Raw genomic sequence first — 16,888 nt, forward strand, 5'->3', positions numbered from 1 at the left:
GTTTGTCGTTGCCAAACATCGGTTCAAAAATCCAGATTAGATAGTAATGATTTGCTCTTATCACCATCAATCCTGTCCCAGTGTTGCATGATTCAGCGAGAATAGGAGGTGTGTGAGGACTGCCGCCACACACCTGCACATCATATGACAGTGAGGTAATTCACTGAGCCGTGTGCACCTCCGCTCCATTCAGCCAAAATCCAGCTCTGGTTTTGTAAGCCTCCATCTTTTGTGAGCACAAACAACATTCTTCACCTCTGCCCCACTGTGCACAGACCTCACAGCCACTTGTTTTACTTGCACTGATTGAAAGGAAGACTGTATTTCAGGTGAATAGTTTGGATGTAGATATTATATCCCTTAATAGTTATACACACAAGCTTGTGCACAAGTGGCTCCTTCGCAAAAAAACATTAATTAACCTATTGCCAACATAAAGAACAGGCATCATTTGTAGGAGGAGACACTGGCTGATACAGCCATTGATGAGAGCCTAATAACAGTAGGTGGGGGTGCGGTTAAAAATAAAACCCGGAAGCAGGAGTAACTACCAGAATCCGTCAGGGCCCGTATTTATAAGGAAGTGACTTGCCTCTCAAGCACCAGAGCGTTTGTCTGCCTGAGAGGACGAGAGTCTAACCCTGAAGCATGAGGCTGTTAGTGGTATCAGTGTGCCTACTGGCTGGCTGCCTGGCCCAGGAGCCTCACCCGTGCTGTAAGTAAAACACTACAGAGCGATCAGACATATTTGATGCTATTTTACATTTTTGTCCAATGTGTGCTTTTTTTGAATGATGCAATGTAACGTTGTCACACATTTTCTTCCATAAACACAGCAAGTCCTCCTCTTCTGAGCGGGGGCCTCACTGTGGTGAGTGTTTATTGCTTCAAAGTGTGTGTTATATGAGCACAGTAAAGCAGCACCTGCGCATACTGACACTATTACAACGTGAACGAGGGAGATGTAAACTCACTCTCATCATCTTCCTCCAGACCACACAGAATGAGAAGCTGTTCACCGTCGCCCAATACATGTATGATGCACTGGGACGGCGGATACGACTCAGGGAGCTGGGCAAATACGAGAATAAGACGTTCACCTTTGACGCTCTTCTGCTCTTCCGTGAGGTGACCAAAGCAATGACACGAACACCCAACAGATTGATTTTAGCCTGCAGTTGCTGCTGATCAGAAGTGAAAAAGGCAAGGACGGAAGTGTTGAAGAGCACAATTTAAAATTCTGATTCAGCTAATGTTATTTTCTTCAGCATGGGATCCTCAATCAACAAAAAAGGGGTCCATAAAAACAAGACATTTAGGAACCACATCACACACATAACACACATAATGGAGCAATAATAAGTACCTGTTCTAAGGTGCAGCAAGTTTTATTACTTATTTATTGCTGAGGGTACGAGGACTTTCTTTTATTCGGCTTTTAATCTCTCTGACTCATTTTTATATGGAGCATGCAGATCATTTACACGAGGAGTGTTTTTGGTTATCACGTCAACAAAGGCCTAATCTTTAATGGGAGACAGAGTTCACAACCACTGCATTTATCTGTCTGGGTTTCACAACATGTGTAACATAAATCCAGGTATAAGTGGTTATGTGAATGTACAAATTTAAGTGTTTAAAGAAAACTGAATGAGTGATTTTAATATTTAATATCAGCTTGTTCTACAGTGGTCACAGTGGTATAAATTTACACACTAAAAGACATCCTGAATTGAGTAAATTGGTATTTAATCTGTACACAGCCAATTATTTTAAGTATAAATGTCAGGTCTAAAAGAAAGAAATGTAAATAAATGAAATTCTCATCCTCAATCCACTTGCATCCATCAGGCTACCATGTATGAGATTAACGAACGTGCACGTACATGCATAAAAAGGCCTCTGAAGGTAGACTTCCAGCCTATGGAGATCCCAAAGGATGCATCTCTGCTGGCCCAGTCTATTTTGGGCAGCTCATCTGGGCCCGGAGAAGGACTCCTGATCAACACGTGGGTAGGAGAGCTGCCCAACAAAGGAGGTGAGAGAGCTTGTAATGGTTAGGACTCCATTTATTCACCCCAGTTTATCAGCACATTCATTTCCTCATCTCTCACCCTGCAGGAAAGTACTTGAGCACGGTCACTGAATTCGGTTGCATTCCTGTCAGCTCGGTTTACCACACTGAGCAGTTTGGATGGATGGTGACAAGGTCAGTTTACATTGACATCAACACTGTAAAAGCCTCTAATGGGACGGATAGGACAGTGTCATAGCGAGAGGCCAGACACTGACTTTTGGAAATGAGAAATATTTGTACACAGCGAAATGATGGTTATGTCACCAGCTGCCTTTCTGTTCTCACTAGCTTCTACAACAACATCATTGGGATTTCAGACCCCGGTCAGCTCAACCCTCCAAACTATTGCCAGGATGCAGACACGAAAACTGAGGAGGAGCCGGCAGACTTCTTCAGCGTGTTCCTGAACATACAGTGAGGGCTGTCCTCATACTGTTTTTGAGATTTTTAATAAAGCAAGAGGAGCAACTAAATCATAGCTTTGTTGTGTGTTATGTTTGTGGTATACGTCACACTCACTCCTGCTAAAGCAGGCGTAGTTCCGAGCATCTTGACTCGAGTGTCGCAGACAGCATTTCTGCAGAACTGGATATTTTTCAACAATATTTTACATATTTTGGTCGCTACAGATTAGATATATCAGATGTGTTAAGATGAAATGTCAGTGTCGTCATATCTTTGGATGTACTGATGTATGACCGCATGTAGCTTTTAGCAGTAAAGCAACACAAACAAATTTGTATATTTCACCTCGTCTCTGTGCGTAATGACAACATACAATATACAGCATTGTAATATTTGTGCAAAAGTGTTGCATGGTAGGAATTGAAGAGTTCACAGAATGTACATCTTTCATACTCCTGACAACAGAAATAAATAATCAACATGACTACATCGTTTCAGAAATCTGTGATTGATCTGTGATTAAGCTTGTCCTTGTTAGATACATAGATCTGGAGCAGGAGACCTTAAAACCAAAAGCCAGACATAACAAGAGGAAACCACTGAGCAACACACTGTATCTGCCATGGTGTTGGGTGCTAGGTTTGCTACTTCCTGTTTTATTTTGAAAGGATTTTTCTCATGCGTCATCCTTTGCTTTACTTACGGTGTTTTCCTGCATTTGAGATTGCTGATTCGCTTCACCTGTCCCTCGCTGACAGGTTTGTTAATAGTTTGTTTAAATATTTGGGTCTCAGCCCTTGCTTTCCTGCACCCTGTATGCACAAGTGTGACAGTCTCATATTTTATGGATTATGGTGTTGATCTCTGCTCATGTAAATTAATGCAAATGAAGAGCAAGGAGAAGAACAGCGTGGCCTGCATCACTTCCCAGAGGTCAACTGTCCAGATTATTGTCTTCAACTCTTCTTTGTCCTTTATGTGCCACAAGAGGACAAAACAAAGACAGAATCTGGCCTTTTCTCTCTCCTTTTACATGATAAAGGATGACGTAGTGGGCAATAAAGCCTCACAGGGCTGCTGGATGGCTACAGTAGTTATCACATTATTAAAATAACTTGATTGCTAGGAATCTAATTAGTTGCATTAAAATTTGTACAACAGGCAAATGAGAGAAATCATGTTTTAAACCGTTCAACCCAAATTCCTTCTTCTAAACTCCAAAAAGGAGAAGTTAAAAGGTCAAAGATTTAGATGCAGGTTAGATCTTTATTCAGTACTGCAACAAAGGTGATAACATTACATAAACATCATAGGACAGATTGAAACCCCACAATATTTTGAGCATTATTCTAACAGGACCTGCGCATGAGGACTCAAAGAAAACCTGGCAGTGGATGCAGGCTGGGAGCGTCCTCTGCTTGTTTATAAGGAAGCGAGCACTCTGAAGCAGCATATTTGGCTCTTTGTGCAGACGACAGTGCTATCTACCATCAGACAGCATGAGAGCCCTTGTCCTGTTGGTGTGCCTGTCGGTGGGCTGCCTTGCTCAGAGACCACGGAAATGCAGTAAGTACAACAACACAGGCGCTGAGTTAATTTCTATATCTGTTTTTCTTCTGAATGATCCCTCCAATCTCAGCAAATTCACCTCCTGTGGACACCGATCATGCTGTTCTGTTTCTGCTTTCACGTTTATGAGGAAATGTGTTGCAAGCTTAGCACAGCTGTGTTGTAAATGTTCCATTTATAATAAAACAATGAAAACACTTATTTCTTTTTAACAGCATCCCCACCACTGCTGACTGGAAGCTTCTCTGTGGTAAGTTTTTTCAACATAATGGATTACTGTTATTCTAATTAAGTGAAATTTTTGGAGTAAAGCTTCGTTTTTGCCATTTTCCAAGTCCACCCAAAGCGAGAGGCTCATGGCCTTTGGCAAGTACAGCTATGATGCACTGGGAAAGCGCATCCGCCTCAGAGAGATTGGATCTTATAACAACCAGACCTTCCACTTTGATGCACTTCTACTCTACAGACAGGTAACGACAACAAAGCAATGATGCATAAATTAGGAGATGTCAAATACAACACAAATGACTGTCTAATCCTGTCCTCCAGGGTGTTATGTATAAGATTAACTACAGTAACCGCACATGCTGCAAGAAGCCACTGGGTGTAGACTTCCACCCGCTGGAGATCCCTCAGAATGCTTCCCTGCTGGGACAGGCTGTGTTGGGGAGCTCCTCTGGTCCCGCACAGGGAGTCCTGGTCAACACGTGGGCGGGAGAACTGCTGCTGAAAAGGGGAGCAGGTACATTTGACAAAGAAATATTGCAGAGTCATGTGGTGTACTGTAGCACATGACTGTCTGTGATTCTTCCCTTTATCGCTGCCCTTTTGAACCTGTTTATCCGGTCGTGCTGCCTCAACTCACCTTGTCGTCCACTTCTGTTTCTGCAGCGAAGTACATGAGCACTGTCACTGAGTTTGGATGTATTCCTGTCAGCACTCTGTTTCATACCAGTGGAAATGGATGGGTGGTGACCAGGTCAGTGAAAGCACATGACAACTCACAGATGGGAAGTATCAGACTTCTCTTTTTATTCTTATTTATTCAATCTTATTCGTTTAATTCTATCTTTACTTCCTCTGTGCTCATGTGCTTTTTCTTTTGTAAAGCACTTTGTAACACGGTTCAGAAAAGTGATATATGAATAAAGTTTATTATTCTTATCATTTTCTCCTCTCTGTGAACAAATAACAGTAGCATCTGTTGTTTCCGTCTGGATGATTTCAACATGCTTTCCTTCTGTAATTCACCCTCAGCTTCTTCAACAATGTCATCGGACTTGTGGACCCTCAGCTGCTCATCCCTCCACCTTTCTGTAAGGATGCCCAGCTGGAGGAAGAGGATGGAGAGGAGCCAGTGACCTTCTTCAGCTTATTTTAAAGCAGGCTATTTGCAGGAATGTAGCACACTGCTCGTTATATGACTGCTCGGTATGACTCTTTGCACTGTATTATTACTTGTTTTAGTGGCCTCCGTTGCTGTAGCAGCATTTGTGAGCAAACTGCGGGTAAAATTAATGCCATTAAGCAATCAGTTCTAATTAATGCATTTCTGGTGTCTTTGATATTTTATTTGAGTGTGCGATCAATAAATTGTCAGTGGTGTTTTATTACAAATGCAGATGAAGTGAGACATGAAACATCTAACATTAGAAAGTTTTGGTTTAGTTCAGTTTATGACACCATCAAGATGTGGTGCAGACAAACAGTGTTGGGATTTAAAAGCTGTATGAATCTCACAAGACAGAGGACAGTGAGTTTATGCGCCTACAGCAATGTCCCACACATCAGCCAACCCACCCACACACTCACAAAAACAAGACATCCAACTGTTTCAGAGGACGTTCTCACAATAGTTCATTTTTTAAACTGACTCAAACCTCTTGATTCTTGAGGAACAGAGAGGCAGCCTTTGTTAATTATGGCCAAAAACTCTGGACAGCCTCCCTGAAGGTCTGAGGAGTTTAAAATCTGTTGGCAAGTTCAAACAAAATCTTAGACACATCTTTCTAACTCTCCTGGATTCTGTTTATTTAGCTCGTCTTATCCTGTTGTATTAATTTCACTTTCTTTGATTTTCATTGTTTTCATTGTTTTATCACATTATCATTTGCTTTTATGTTGCATTTAATTAATGAAACATGCTATATAAATCAAGTTTATTATCATTACTACTTTCATTTTAATTATTGAAACACAGTTACACAAGCCGCTGCTGCAACACCGATTGCTACGGCTGCTGCCTCGAGCCTGTGTTGCATCTTCTCATCCGTGCTGATGGTGTCCTGAGCGCGACGTCGATGAGCTTTTTCCACACAAGCCTGAGATGTTAACATGCACACAGGCTTTAGCAGATGAACTTGGAAGTCATTTTTACGCAGAACAAGGACCGTAGATTTTGTCTCCCATTTTTCCAGTTGTGTTCCTGTTTTAGTTTAAAACATTTGAAAAATGAACATTATTAACAGAATGTGAAGAAGTAACAGTCACGACTTTATGTCTCTGTGTTGCAGAGGTATCTGCAGATGAAGCCAGAATGCTAAGCAGCAGGCCAATAGTCCAATAGTGCAGCTCCCGAACGGCCTGATCCTGATACATACATTTAGCAATATGCCAAATGTCAAAGAAATGGTTTGTTCCTTCTGGAAGCAACTCCCCATTGAACCCTACGAGTATAAATATATATACTTATATTTAAGTATACACATGTGGCGTGTAGAAACTTGCAGACTTAGAAAACATCAAACAAGTTGCAAATTACAGATGGCAAAATGATCATTCTGAGGGACACAAAAATATTTCTGAACACGCTAGACATGAGTAAAAGGCCAACTGAAGGTATAACTGGCCTCCAGTATATCAATTATGCAATCTGCCACATATTAGGGCCCGTGCGTCTGTCTTTAAGTGTCTCCTGCTCCTGTATGGCTTGTGCAGCTCAGTCACTAGTCTGTCTGTGTTTCCAGGGCATTTCTGTACGCTGCATAGGCCTCTATCTCAGTTTCTTTAAATGTGAGATTCTGTATAGATGGTCTTCTTTAAATGCTTCTGTTTTGCCTATTTGTGTTTCCTGAAATCCATTCCATTGAACTTGAATATCAAGAGGCAAGTGAATAGTGGTGAAAAACATTACGCATGTCATGCTGAGTGAGCCAGCATGCTGGCCACTAGATGTCAGTATATAACAAGTAATGAGCGAGGGGGTGAAGGATCACCAACTTCTGGTACTTCCAGCTCTTAACACTGATTCACAGTTAATGAAATCACACACACACACTTCACTCACACAGAATACAACAGATTCATAACTGAACTGTGTGTATTTGTGCCTTGACTTTTATAGACGTAGGTAGGTACACACATAATTTATCTTGTCTTGGAGCTGACATATATAGATCAAAGGAAAATAATGACACCAATGATTTAGAAAATAAAGCACACATCCATTTTTATTGCAATCGTGTTCAGAAATTTACTCCTTTGATATTATGACAGTCCAGAGGTAGAAAGTTACTGCTATGCAACAGGGCGAGGAGTGACTTCATAGCAGTAGTAAAAAACTCCCCTTAGCTCTCCAACCTCCCGCACTCCGACATCTGCTACCATCATCCCCTGCTCCTGGGCCTCAGTCTCCAGCCACAGCAGCCTGGCATCAGGATCCTCATCGGAGAACTGGAGCAGAGACCCTGAGCTCCGCAGCACCTTCAAACACTGCCTCAGCACCAGACCGGCCTTCCCTTTCCCTTCCTTAGACCTCAACAAGGCATCCGTGGTGCCCTTGTCAACTATAAGGTCTACACTGCTAGAACAGTAGTGTTTGTGAAGCTGCGTGCAGTCCAGCTCTGTAAACTCAAGCTGAGAAGACAGATTGTGAGGCTGAATGGCTTCGGCTTGGACGTGTTGCTGCATTAGTTGGACGGCTATGGGGGAAATGTCAGCACAGGTGACCCGGACCGGGAGAGGGGAGTGTCTGTAAATACAGGGCCCCAAAGAAGAAGTGCCACAGCCCATATCAAGGACTTGGAGGAGAGCATCTGGGTGAGACTTGGTCTGCAAGAGGGGCATAATGAAGTCTCGGACAGCATCAAAGCCAAAGAACCACTCAAAGTTTTTAAAGGTGGCTGTCCTGCTGCTGCTCTCGGCGTAGAAGCGGTCCCAGGTCGCTTTCTTATCCATGTTTTCAATCAGATCAGCTGGGTAGAAACACAGATAGGCAGGATTATGCAATGACAGTAAGAGAACATTAGCATTTAAACATATAAACACCTGCATGGTTCTGCCATAATTTGAGGGTCTTTATGTCAAACTTAATTAAAAATCTGTCAATTTATCACATATGTTCTCTTGGGTCTGTAGAATTCTGCATTAAGAAAATCTACCAAGCTGACAAACAAACAAACTAAAACTAATGCAATCTTCTAACAGTCCTGCTATACATCCTACCTACGCGAAGGCTTTAATATTCACTTCTTGTTTAAACAGATTAAGAGAGGTGTTGATTCATCTGTAAGGTCTTTAGGACTCTGCAGCTCGTGGTGATGTTGAGTTACACTGACAAGCGTTTCTATTATTTTGTCCACCCCTATTTATATCAGTGCTGAGCAACAGGAACACCGCTCTAAGCAAATGCACAAACAACATCCTCCAAAATGCAGTTATTTACACCTTTAAAACAGTTTCAAAAGTGAAACATCATAACCTTCATGAAGGGAGCATGTCGTGCAGGACTTGCATGAGACTGCATTAGCTTTAGCTAGGTGTAACCAATAAACTGGTAACTGGGTGTACTGTAACGTTACAGAATCCAAAGTAAAGCTCTTGAATGAATGTGATGAAAATGAGAGCTCTCTGAATCAGCTGATATACTTCACCTGTCACACTGAACGTTACAGCTAACCCGCTGTAGCTGGCAAGCTAGCGAGTTGGCTGCACTGACACTGCCATGTGTAGCGGTTGCAACATCGATACAGGAACTTTTAAGACAATACAGCGGTCTAAAATTAGACACCTATTCTTGGTTTAAACTTACATGTAAGAGAGGAGCGGTGCCGTAGACAAGCTGCGATTATTCTCCTGCCTGACAGCGTCAACGACTTTGAAAACGGGGACATTTTTCCCTCTGCGACTCCGCTCGCTCCGTCTCTAACCACCGGCCAATGAGCTCTCACTCTGCCCGGATTTCGTGGTACCTGCGGCGACTATTGGTCCCCGCGAAAACGGCACCGATGCAGCATCTGTTGTTGTAGACTACGATCTTTGGCGACGCAGCAGTGACGCGACTGCGCATGCGTTACTGCAGGTGTAAGCGTACCAATAGATCTATGTTCGTTAATAAAGAGCAGATGCAGCCCTCTCAGTGCACTTCTGATTTAGGATGGTAATCCTTACTGCCTCACAACATCAGTGTTGCTGCTTTTCCTTGTTTTCCACGAGTGCAAACTGTTGGAAAAAAAAGGCTGCTTGGAAGTGTCACCTGAGAGACACTGGAATTATCCTCCTCAAAAGTCAAAAGAAATGTAAGCGATCAGTTGATTGCATAAATTCAACTTGACCCTTTAAAAAAAAAAACATGACAGGAAATAAGATGTAAATCCCTTTAATAAAACTCAATGAAACGCAGTGTAACAAAGGAAAAGAATCCAACATAGAGCAAGAAGATAACATTTACAACCACAAAAGAAAAAAACCTGTACAACTCTAAATGCCTGGAGTCACTTCTATTCTTCAAAAGATTTTTAATTAACCATTTTGTGATGACTTTGGGGTAAACTTAGGGGGAGGGGTAAGGGAGGCATGTAATGTGATTATATCTTTTATTTTTATTTTATTTTTTTTTAAATACATGAGTGTAATCTCATACACAGATGTATGCTTCATCATCGTGGCTGCTGAAGATATTTTTTAACCCACTGCTGTAGCGGACAGCAGGAGGAGGATGAGGTGAGGCGTGGCCAGGAGTGTTATTTGTACAAGATGTCGTAATGGCCAGGTCTATAGAGGAGGAAGATGCGTGGGTCACCGCCTTCGGGGAAGACGTGGTGATTGACAGTTCCTCCTTCTCCTCTATCCATGTACTCCACCAGGATGGATACGTCTAGGGCCTGGGCTAAGGCGATGATGTGAATGTGGTCACTTTCTTTAGACATTGGCTCTACCTCCTTGAAAGAGAAAAACAAAGCAAGCACATTAAGTTTGTTTTCACGGGAGAACTTGGTAAGCACTGAACATTGTGATCGTGCATTTTTTTTTTTCATTCCTATTTATTTGTTTAAGGATGGAATGAGTGCTAGAACATCTCTCTCATTATCCATTACTAGTATGACACACTGGAATCGCTGACCAAACTGTTGAGGGTTGAGGTGCACTGTTGGTAATACAGGCGCCAGGCTTTGACTAGGACCAAGAATGCGAAGAGCGGCTGTGTGACATACATTTACTCAACTATTTCCATTTTCTGCTACTTAACACTTCTATTCTACTACATTTAATTGCTAACTTTAGTAAGTCATCACTATGCAGATTCACATTAACAGAAAATATAAAACAACTAGTTAATTATGATGTACTATAGTAATTAAAATGAGCTCAACTTTCACCAGCTACAACGTTAATGAAGACAATGATGTATTAACCATCATAAATCAGTGATTTATTTTTGTATGCTATGCTGAAATGGGCCATTCAGCACTTTTACTTTTGTTACTTTAGGCATATTTTGGTGCTAATATTTTTGTACTTTTATTTAAGTGAGATTTTGAATGCAGAACTTTTACATGTATTTTTACACTATGGTATTGTTAATTTTTGCTGAAGATTTCAGTACTTCCTCCACCACTGATGACATATTGACCTTATAAATATGTACATATATGCCCCTAAAATCATCCCATCTCCATTTCAGTTATACTTTCCAAGGTGGTGACCATCTTTTCTATTTAAAATGCTTCAATACAGACTGACTTTTGAGGGAAATGCTTATGAGATCCAGCTTTGTTTCTCAGGAACATTTTAAGTTCATTTAAAAAAGTTCATCAATGTGAAAACGCACAAAACCCACCTGCTGACAGAACTCCTTGACAGAGCGTCCTCCCTCTATGAAGTGCTGAAAGAAGGTCTGCTCTCGCTGCAGGTAGCCCGAAGTGAGAAGCCGCAGGTACACGACCACATAGTCTGACACGTTCTGGTCGTTGAAGGAGCCCAGCACCTCCTGCAGGCTCGGCTGTTTCTCACACAGTTCGATCAGGTCCATGAACTTGGAGGAAAGACATTATTTACATCGTTAGATTGATAAGTATATACGCGTTCTGCTTGCCAACTTACTATCCAACTGGCCAAATCTAGTGAATCTGTCTGCTCCAGCTGACCAAATACATCATGTACTTTGGCAGATGACCACTCAGAGTTGGCAGGGCAACAAGCAAATTACCATGAGCTCTAATAAAATAATTCAAGCAGACAGCACACACTTAATCCAACAGCGTACAAGATATACTGTTCATACTGTGAGACCAAAGAAATTTTACATCTTAAATTTATGACCAGAATAAACCATCAATAAAGCCATTTTTAAAGCTGTTTTACAGCAGCAATGCAAAACACAATATCATATATACTACTGACATCAATAAACAAAACAATAATTCGTACTTCCTACTTCAGTAATGTCTTTATTTAAGTTTGTCAGTAAGCAATAAACAGTTTTTCTCATGCAGGAAACTCACAGTATTATGAAAGTCTTCAATGGTAAACTCAGTGAAGCCCTCGTTAACCAGGTCCAGTTTACTTTTAGATGCAACTGCTTTGAACCTGAAGAGAGAAAAAAACATATATTCAATAACCCTGTAAATACTAAAGCTGACACAGACAATCAGACAATCAGACAGAGCAAACTGACAAAGAGTACTGTGCACAATGTTTTTACCCTAACAGAGGAAAAACAAATTAAATGTTAGGTGACTGCATACGTAATTGTGTAGCGAGGCGGTGACAAAGTTGTACAAAAATATGATCTGATGAGCTCTGAAAAAATTTAAGAGACCACGACAATCAGTTTCTCTGATTTTACTATTTATAGGTATGTGTTTGAGTAAAAAGTCCAAATAAAAATATTGTCATTTAGAGCATTTATTTGCAGAAAATGACAAATGGCCAAAAGAACAAAAAAGATGAAGTGTTTTCAGACCTCAAATACTGCAAAGAAAACAAGTTCAAAATCATTTTTAAACAACGCAATACTAAAGTTTAAACTTAGGAAGATTCAGAAATCAATATTTGGTGGAATAACCCTGATTTTCAGTCACAGCTTTCATGTGTCTTGGCATGCTCTCCAGTCTTTCACATTGCTGGTGGGACAAAAATACAAGCAGCTCAGCTTTGCTTGATGGCTTGTGATCATCCATCTTCCTCTTGATCAAATTCCAGAGGTTTCCAATAGGGTTCAGGTCTGGGGATTGGACTTGCCATGACAGGGTCTTGATCTGTTGGTCTTCATCCACACCTTGATCAACCTAGCTGTGTGGCATGAAGCCCTGTCCTGCTGGAAAAACCAATCCAACACTGTCAGAGCAGAAGGAAGCAAGTTTTCTTCCAGGATACCCTTGTACGTGGCTTGATTCACGCGTCCTTCACAAAGATGAAGCTGCTCGAATCCAGCTTTGCTGAAGCACCCCCAGATCATCACCGATCCTCCACCAAATTTCACAGCGGTTGTGAGACACTGTGGCTTGTAGGCCTCTCCAGGTCTCTGTCCAACCATTAGACGATAAGGTGTTGTGCAAAGCTGAAAATTGGGCCATCAGACCATAGTGCTCTATGGTCTTGATGGTTTTTTGCAAACCTCAGCCTGGCTCTTCTTTGCCTCTCATTGATGAAGCTTGACACGACTTGAGCCCTGCCCCCCAGGAGCCTGTTTCGAACTGTTCTCACCGTGCACTTCGCCCCAGCTGCTATTGGCCATTCTTTTTGAAGGTCACCTGATGTCATCCTATGGTTGCTGAGTGACATTCAAATGAGTTGACAGTCATCCCGGTCAGTGGAGAGTCGCTTTCACCCTCTGCCAGTCTGTATTTTTGTTGTCCCCGATATCTGCTTGTTCTAATGAATCACCGTCTTCTAATTTTAAGGATGGAAGCAACCTGATGCTCACTGTATCCCTCTGCCAGTAAAGCCAAAACTGAACCCTTCTTTTCCTCACTAAAAACTTTTCTTTTCAACTCTTTGGCATGGTCAGTAGTTATTTTGATTCCAATTACTTGTAATCGGTACTACTAGCACTGTTTTTGCCATCCAGCTGGTCCTATTGCAAAAGGATAGTGATGACCACAGCAGTGGTTTTTATACTTTTCTTTGTTAAATAAGATCTGGTTGAGGTGATCACCTAATCAGTACCTCATTAAATAGAATGAGGTGTGCTTTTGTTGGAATTCAACAGACACTGAAATGGAATGGCTAGCATACATGTAGAGATGCTGATTTCAGAAAAATTTGCAGTGGTCCCTTAATTTTTTCCAGAGCTGAATATCAAATCAGTCCCCAAGTGTAGCCATGAGAAAAAAAACTGTGCAAGAATAGACAAGACAAGAAACAGTCCAAGATGACAGAAGTGTGGACTTGAGTCTGGAGAGCAACAGCTACTTCAGCACCAACAGAATCCACCGTGACACTCACTTCTGAAGCTCTTTGCTGTCATCTAGCAGGGACTCGAGATGTGCGAAGCCAAAGGCTCTGTAGAAGCAGTTCCCATCTGGTCGCGTCTTACGAATGTACGAATATTTTTTGTATAGGTCCTGCAACAACACAAAATAAGAATCACACCGTGCAGTAACATCAAATACAAAAACTGTACTTGGGTACATAAGCAACATAGAGTTTAGTTTTGTGGCTTAGGATATGATGACACCATGGATTGTGGAGGAAATGCACCCTGATGTGGGTGCAGTAACCTGAGAGCAGGTGGTGTGGTTTGACTGACCTTGATCTTGAGCTGATAAACTGTGTCATCATCAGCGTACTCCCTCTGCAGCACCGACAGGTCCTGTCTGTCTGACACCAAAGGGTTACTGTTGGCTATCTAGACACCCACACACAAAAAATGTAAATTAGTGCACACACCGTAAGTGTCTTAACTCAGCTATGTGCTGTGCTTGAAGTCTTGACAAGGGTTATAATTTTGACTTCAAAATTACTTATGCGGTTATGCTTCTAATTATACAGCACTTTGACTGCCATTTCGCATGTATTATGTTTGTTTTATAAACTAACTAATCGCATTATTAGGTCATGACTGTGCAGACAAGTTTCATGGTTATCTTAACGGGTCAAGTTCAATGCTACTGATTACTGGGAAGCTTTACTCAAAATTTCTATTTTGCATTTTTCAAAAACCAAAGATCAGTAGGTCATGAAAAAACACAAATTATTAATTGTATAATGGCAAATCACCGGGACATATATTTGGTGTTGACAGCTGCATAGGGTTCACCTGTTTCCATGCATCAGCTGCTCTAGATCTTTAACTGTATTCTTTAAGAAATGATCCAAATCTTGAAAATTGATGATCCTGTTGCTCGGAGGCAGAATAATGGCAAGTCATCTTTGTTTATGTTCCCTGAAAAAATTATATTTCTCACCTCCTGCTGAATTCTGTCCTGCTGAGCAATTATGGCCTCGTCATATGCGAGGCAGTTCACTCCTGTAAGAGAAAGGGGGACGATTAATTAGGGTTTTGTTTGAAGATTTTTTTTAGGTTGATGACGTTATAAAACATGACCACAGATATTCTAGCTTCATTAGTATCTCAATAGAAGCTTTGTATGTTAAAAACATTACGTATAACCAGAGATCAGCCACTACAACGACAGAGCTTGTAAAAGGTCAGTGATGACCAACTCCATATGAATCCCTTTATGAAATGTGGCATCTGGATTTAAAAAATCTGCATCAGATTAGAGTCAGTGTTCATGAAGCATTTCATGGTGGAAGTCACACTGTTGCAACTTCACAATACAGTGAATGAGTAGAAACATTGCAGCGTTGGGACGTTGGAAGGTCAGTACTGCAGATTTACAATGCAGCAAATGCAATCGCAAAGAGCAAACAAGTACATTATTAAATTAGAGCAGCATTGTTAAAGGTAAAAAATTATTTCCGAAGAAAGTAAAGGGGTTTACGTTTACACAAAACTAACCTGCTGTGCCACTGGAAAAACAACTGTTGCAGGAGATACCTGCATACACACGCACTGCTCAGTATGTGTATGCAGGTGTTATATACACCTCTGCAATCTAAACAATAGAGCTGGATTCTTGTGACACTGTCCATGCATAATGCACCTGCAACACATTTCGGAGATCTCGATCAAAAACGAGCTACAATTTACCTCAGACTGAAAATAACTAGAAGCATGTCGCATATTACACTCCTGGGTCGCTTGTTTGCTAAGGACACCAAATGCTGTTGTAAGTGCATTTTGCATGTACACGTACACGTATATGAGGTTGTACTGTTGTTGCTACACAAACCAAGTGATCGAACAAACTGTACAGAAATTATGCAGCGCCCACAGAAATGCCCCCTGGCGTCAGATGGCCTTTTCACACTGCACTTAAGAACAAGCAGTGTGAAAAGCCTTAAATGCTGTTAGTGCATTAAGTGACAACTGATGAAAATAACTATGTCAAATCCTGTATATCGATCTGACTGTTTATTTGTCTTCTTGACAACAACAGGCGACAGATGACTTGTTCTGGTTGGTGAAACCACTGCAATCACGGGCATTTATGTTAAATAATTAATAATATAGAGACGACAATAAAACGTTCACGAAGACAGCTGCAGCGTTTCTCATTTTTGCTTTCAACATGTGCCGACACCACAAGCAACCAGAGACTCGCTCATCCCACCGGCAGCAAGTTAATCCACACCGGCTAACGTCAGTCAGCTACATTTGGCTAGCCCGACCTGTGCGAAAACAAAACAAATTCCAGTCACGACGACTAACAACGTTTTAGCAACCAAAAAGAGGGTGTCCTACCTCTAATATTAAGCCTATACTTTCATCGTTTCCTTACGTCAAAAACTCTGGGATTGTCACTTACTGGTTGCCCTGCCACTAACTAAACAACCGTTTTTTCTTTGTGTAGCAGTGGTAGCTAGCTACCGTTAGCCAGCGAGCTCTGGCCTCTGTCTGCCTCTCATCGCTGCAGATCAACCACCTTCACCACGGAGAGGACAACGACCGAAACACCGAGCGGACACTCGTGTGGGTGTGGACTACGCTTGCAAGAGAAATGACGGCGCTGTTTGTTGGATATTTCGTGCTGTAACGGTTTCTCTCACCCTCCATCTCTCCCTGTGATGATTCCTGCTGCTCCTCCGCCATCTTAGCTGTCGAGGTCTGTTCTTCTTTGCATGAGGTAGACCAGACGCTACAATGGCGCATTGCTGCCCCCTAATGTTTGTTAGTAATGCTGCCTTTGACAGTTATTTATACTTTGATATAGTCGAATACTGTCCAGATGTCACAGTTTCTTCATTTCAGTCCAGTTTTTTAGACTGAGTAAAGTGCGCAGACTAAAAGCAGTTTCTCCAGCTCCTCCTTTGTTGCAAGCAATTCCTGCTCTGAACAGGGACAAGTATCCACAGTCACAGTTTCCGTCTGGGTGTTTCTCAGTCAAAGCCAGCTCACTCCTAAGACCTCAATATCCAAGTCTCAACCTGATTATGACCTGGTCTTCTGTTTTGTAGAGTAAGACCTCCACTTCTTTCTTTTCCACCATGTATTCTGCCATATTTCTATTACCGACTTCATTAAGTTTGAAGTCTATTGTGAAAACCCTT

At 41.6% G+C, this 16,888-nt stretch overlaps 4 protein-coding genes across 4 annotated transcripts; 2 read left to right on the forward strand and 2 right to left on the reverse strand.

The window, feature by feature from the left end:
* The first annotated feature begins 566 nt into the window (after window positions 1-566).
* On the forward strand, window positions 567-2,553 carry LOC121626554 (ependymin-2-like). Its single transcript, XM_041965130.1, has 6 exons — window positions 567-715; window positions 837-871; window positions 994-1,128; window positions 1,852-2,038; window positions 2,122-2,209; window positions 2,366-2,553. The coding sequence occupies exons 1-6, from the start codon at window positions 649-651 to the stop codon at window positions 2,493-2,495; spliced, it is 642 nt and encodes a 213-aa protein (XP_041821064.1). The 5' UTR covers window positions 567-648; the 3' UTR covers window positions 2,496-2,553.
* A 1,371-nt stretch (window positions 2,554-3,924) lies between these two features.
* LOC121626793 (ependymin-like) lies at window positions 3,925-6,222 on the forward strand. Its single transcript, XM_041965472.1, has 6 exons — window positions 3,925-4,048; window positions 4,267-4,301; window positions 4,387-4,521; window positions 4,601-4,793; window positions 4,943-5,030; window positions 5,309-6,222. Exons 1-6 carry the CDS (start codon window positions 3,982-3,984, stop codon window positions 5,430-5,432), a joined length of 642 nt encoding a protein of 213 aa, XP_041821406.1. The 5' UTR covers window positions 3,925-3,981; the 3' UTR covers window positions 5,433-6,222.
* Window positions 6,223-7,428: 1,206 nt separating this feature from the next.
* On the reverse strand, window positions 7,429-9,208 carry cskmt (citrate synthase lysine methyltransferase). Its single transcript, XM_041965471.1, has 2 exons — window positions 9,081-9,208; window positions 7,429-8,244 (listed from the first exon to the last, which is right to left on the reverse strand). Exons 1-2 carry the CDS (start codon window positions 9,160-9,162, stop codon window positions 7,568-7,570), a joined length of 759 nt encoding a protein of 252 aa, XP_041821405.1. The 5' UTR covers window positions 9,163-9,208; the 3' UTR covers window positions 7,429-7,567.
* A 423-nt stretch (window positions 9,209-9,631) lies between these two features.
* On the reverse strand, window positions 9,632-16,445 carry otub1b (OTU deubiquitinase, ubiquitin aldehyde binding 1b). The gene is made up of 7 exons (XM_041965247.1): window positions 16,388-16,445; window positions 14,680-14,741; window positions 14,022-14,120; window positions 13,718-13,836; window positions 11,773-11,857; window positions 11,109-11,303; window positions 9,632-10,209 (listed from the first exon to the last, which is right to left on the reverse strand). The coding sequence occupies exons 1-7, from the start codon at window positions 16,428-16,430 to the stop codon at window positions 10,012-10,014; spliced, it is 801 nt and encodes a 266-aa protein (XP_041821181.1). The 5' UTR covers window positions 16,431-16,445; the 3' UTR covers window positions 9,632-10,011.
* Between the last annotated feature and the right edge of the window lie 443 nt (window positions 16,446-16,888).

This window comes from Chelmon rostratus, chromosome 23 (genome assembly GCF_017976325.1).
Source record: "Chelmon rostratus isolate fCheRos1 chromosome 23, fCheRos1.pri, whole genome shotgun sequence".
Taxonomy (NCBI): domain Eukaryota; kingdom Metazoa; phylum Chordata; class Actinopteri; order Chaetodontiformes; family Chaetodontidae; genus Chelmon; species Chelmon rostratus.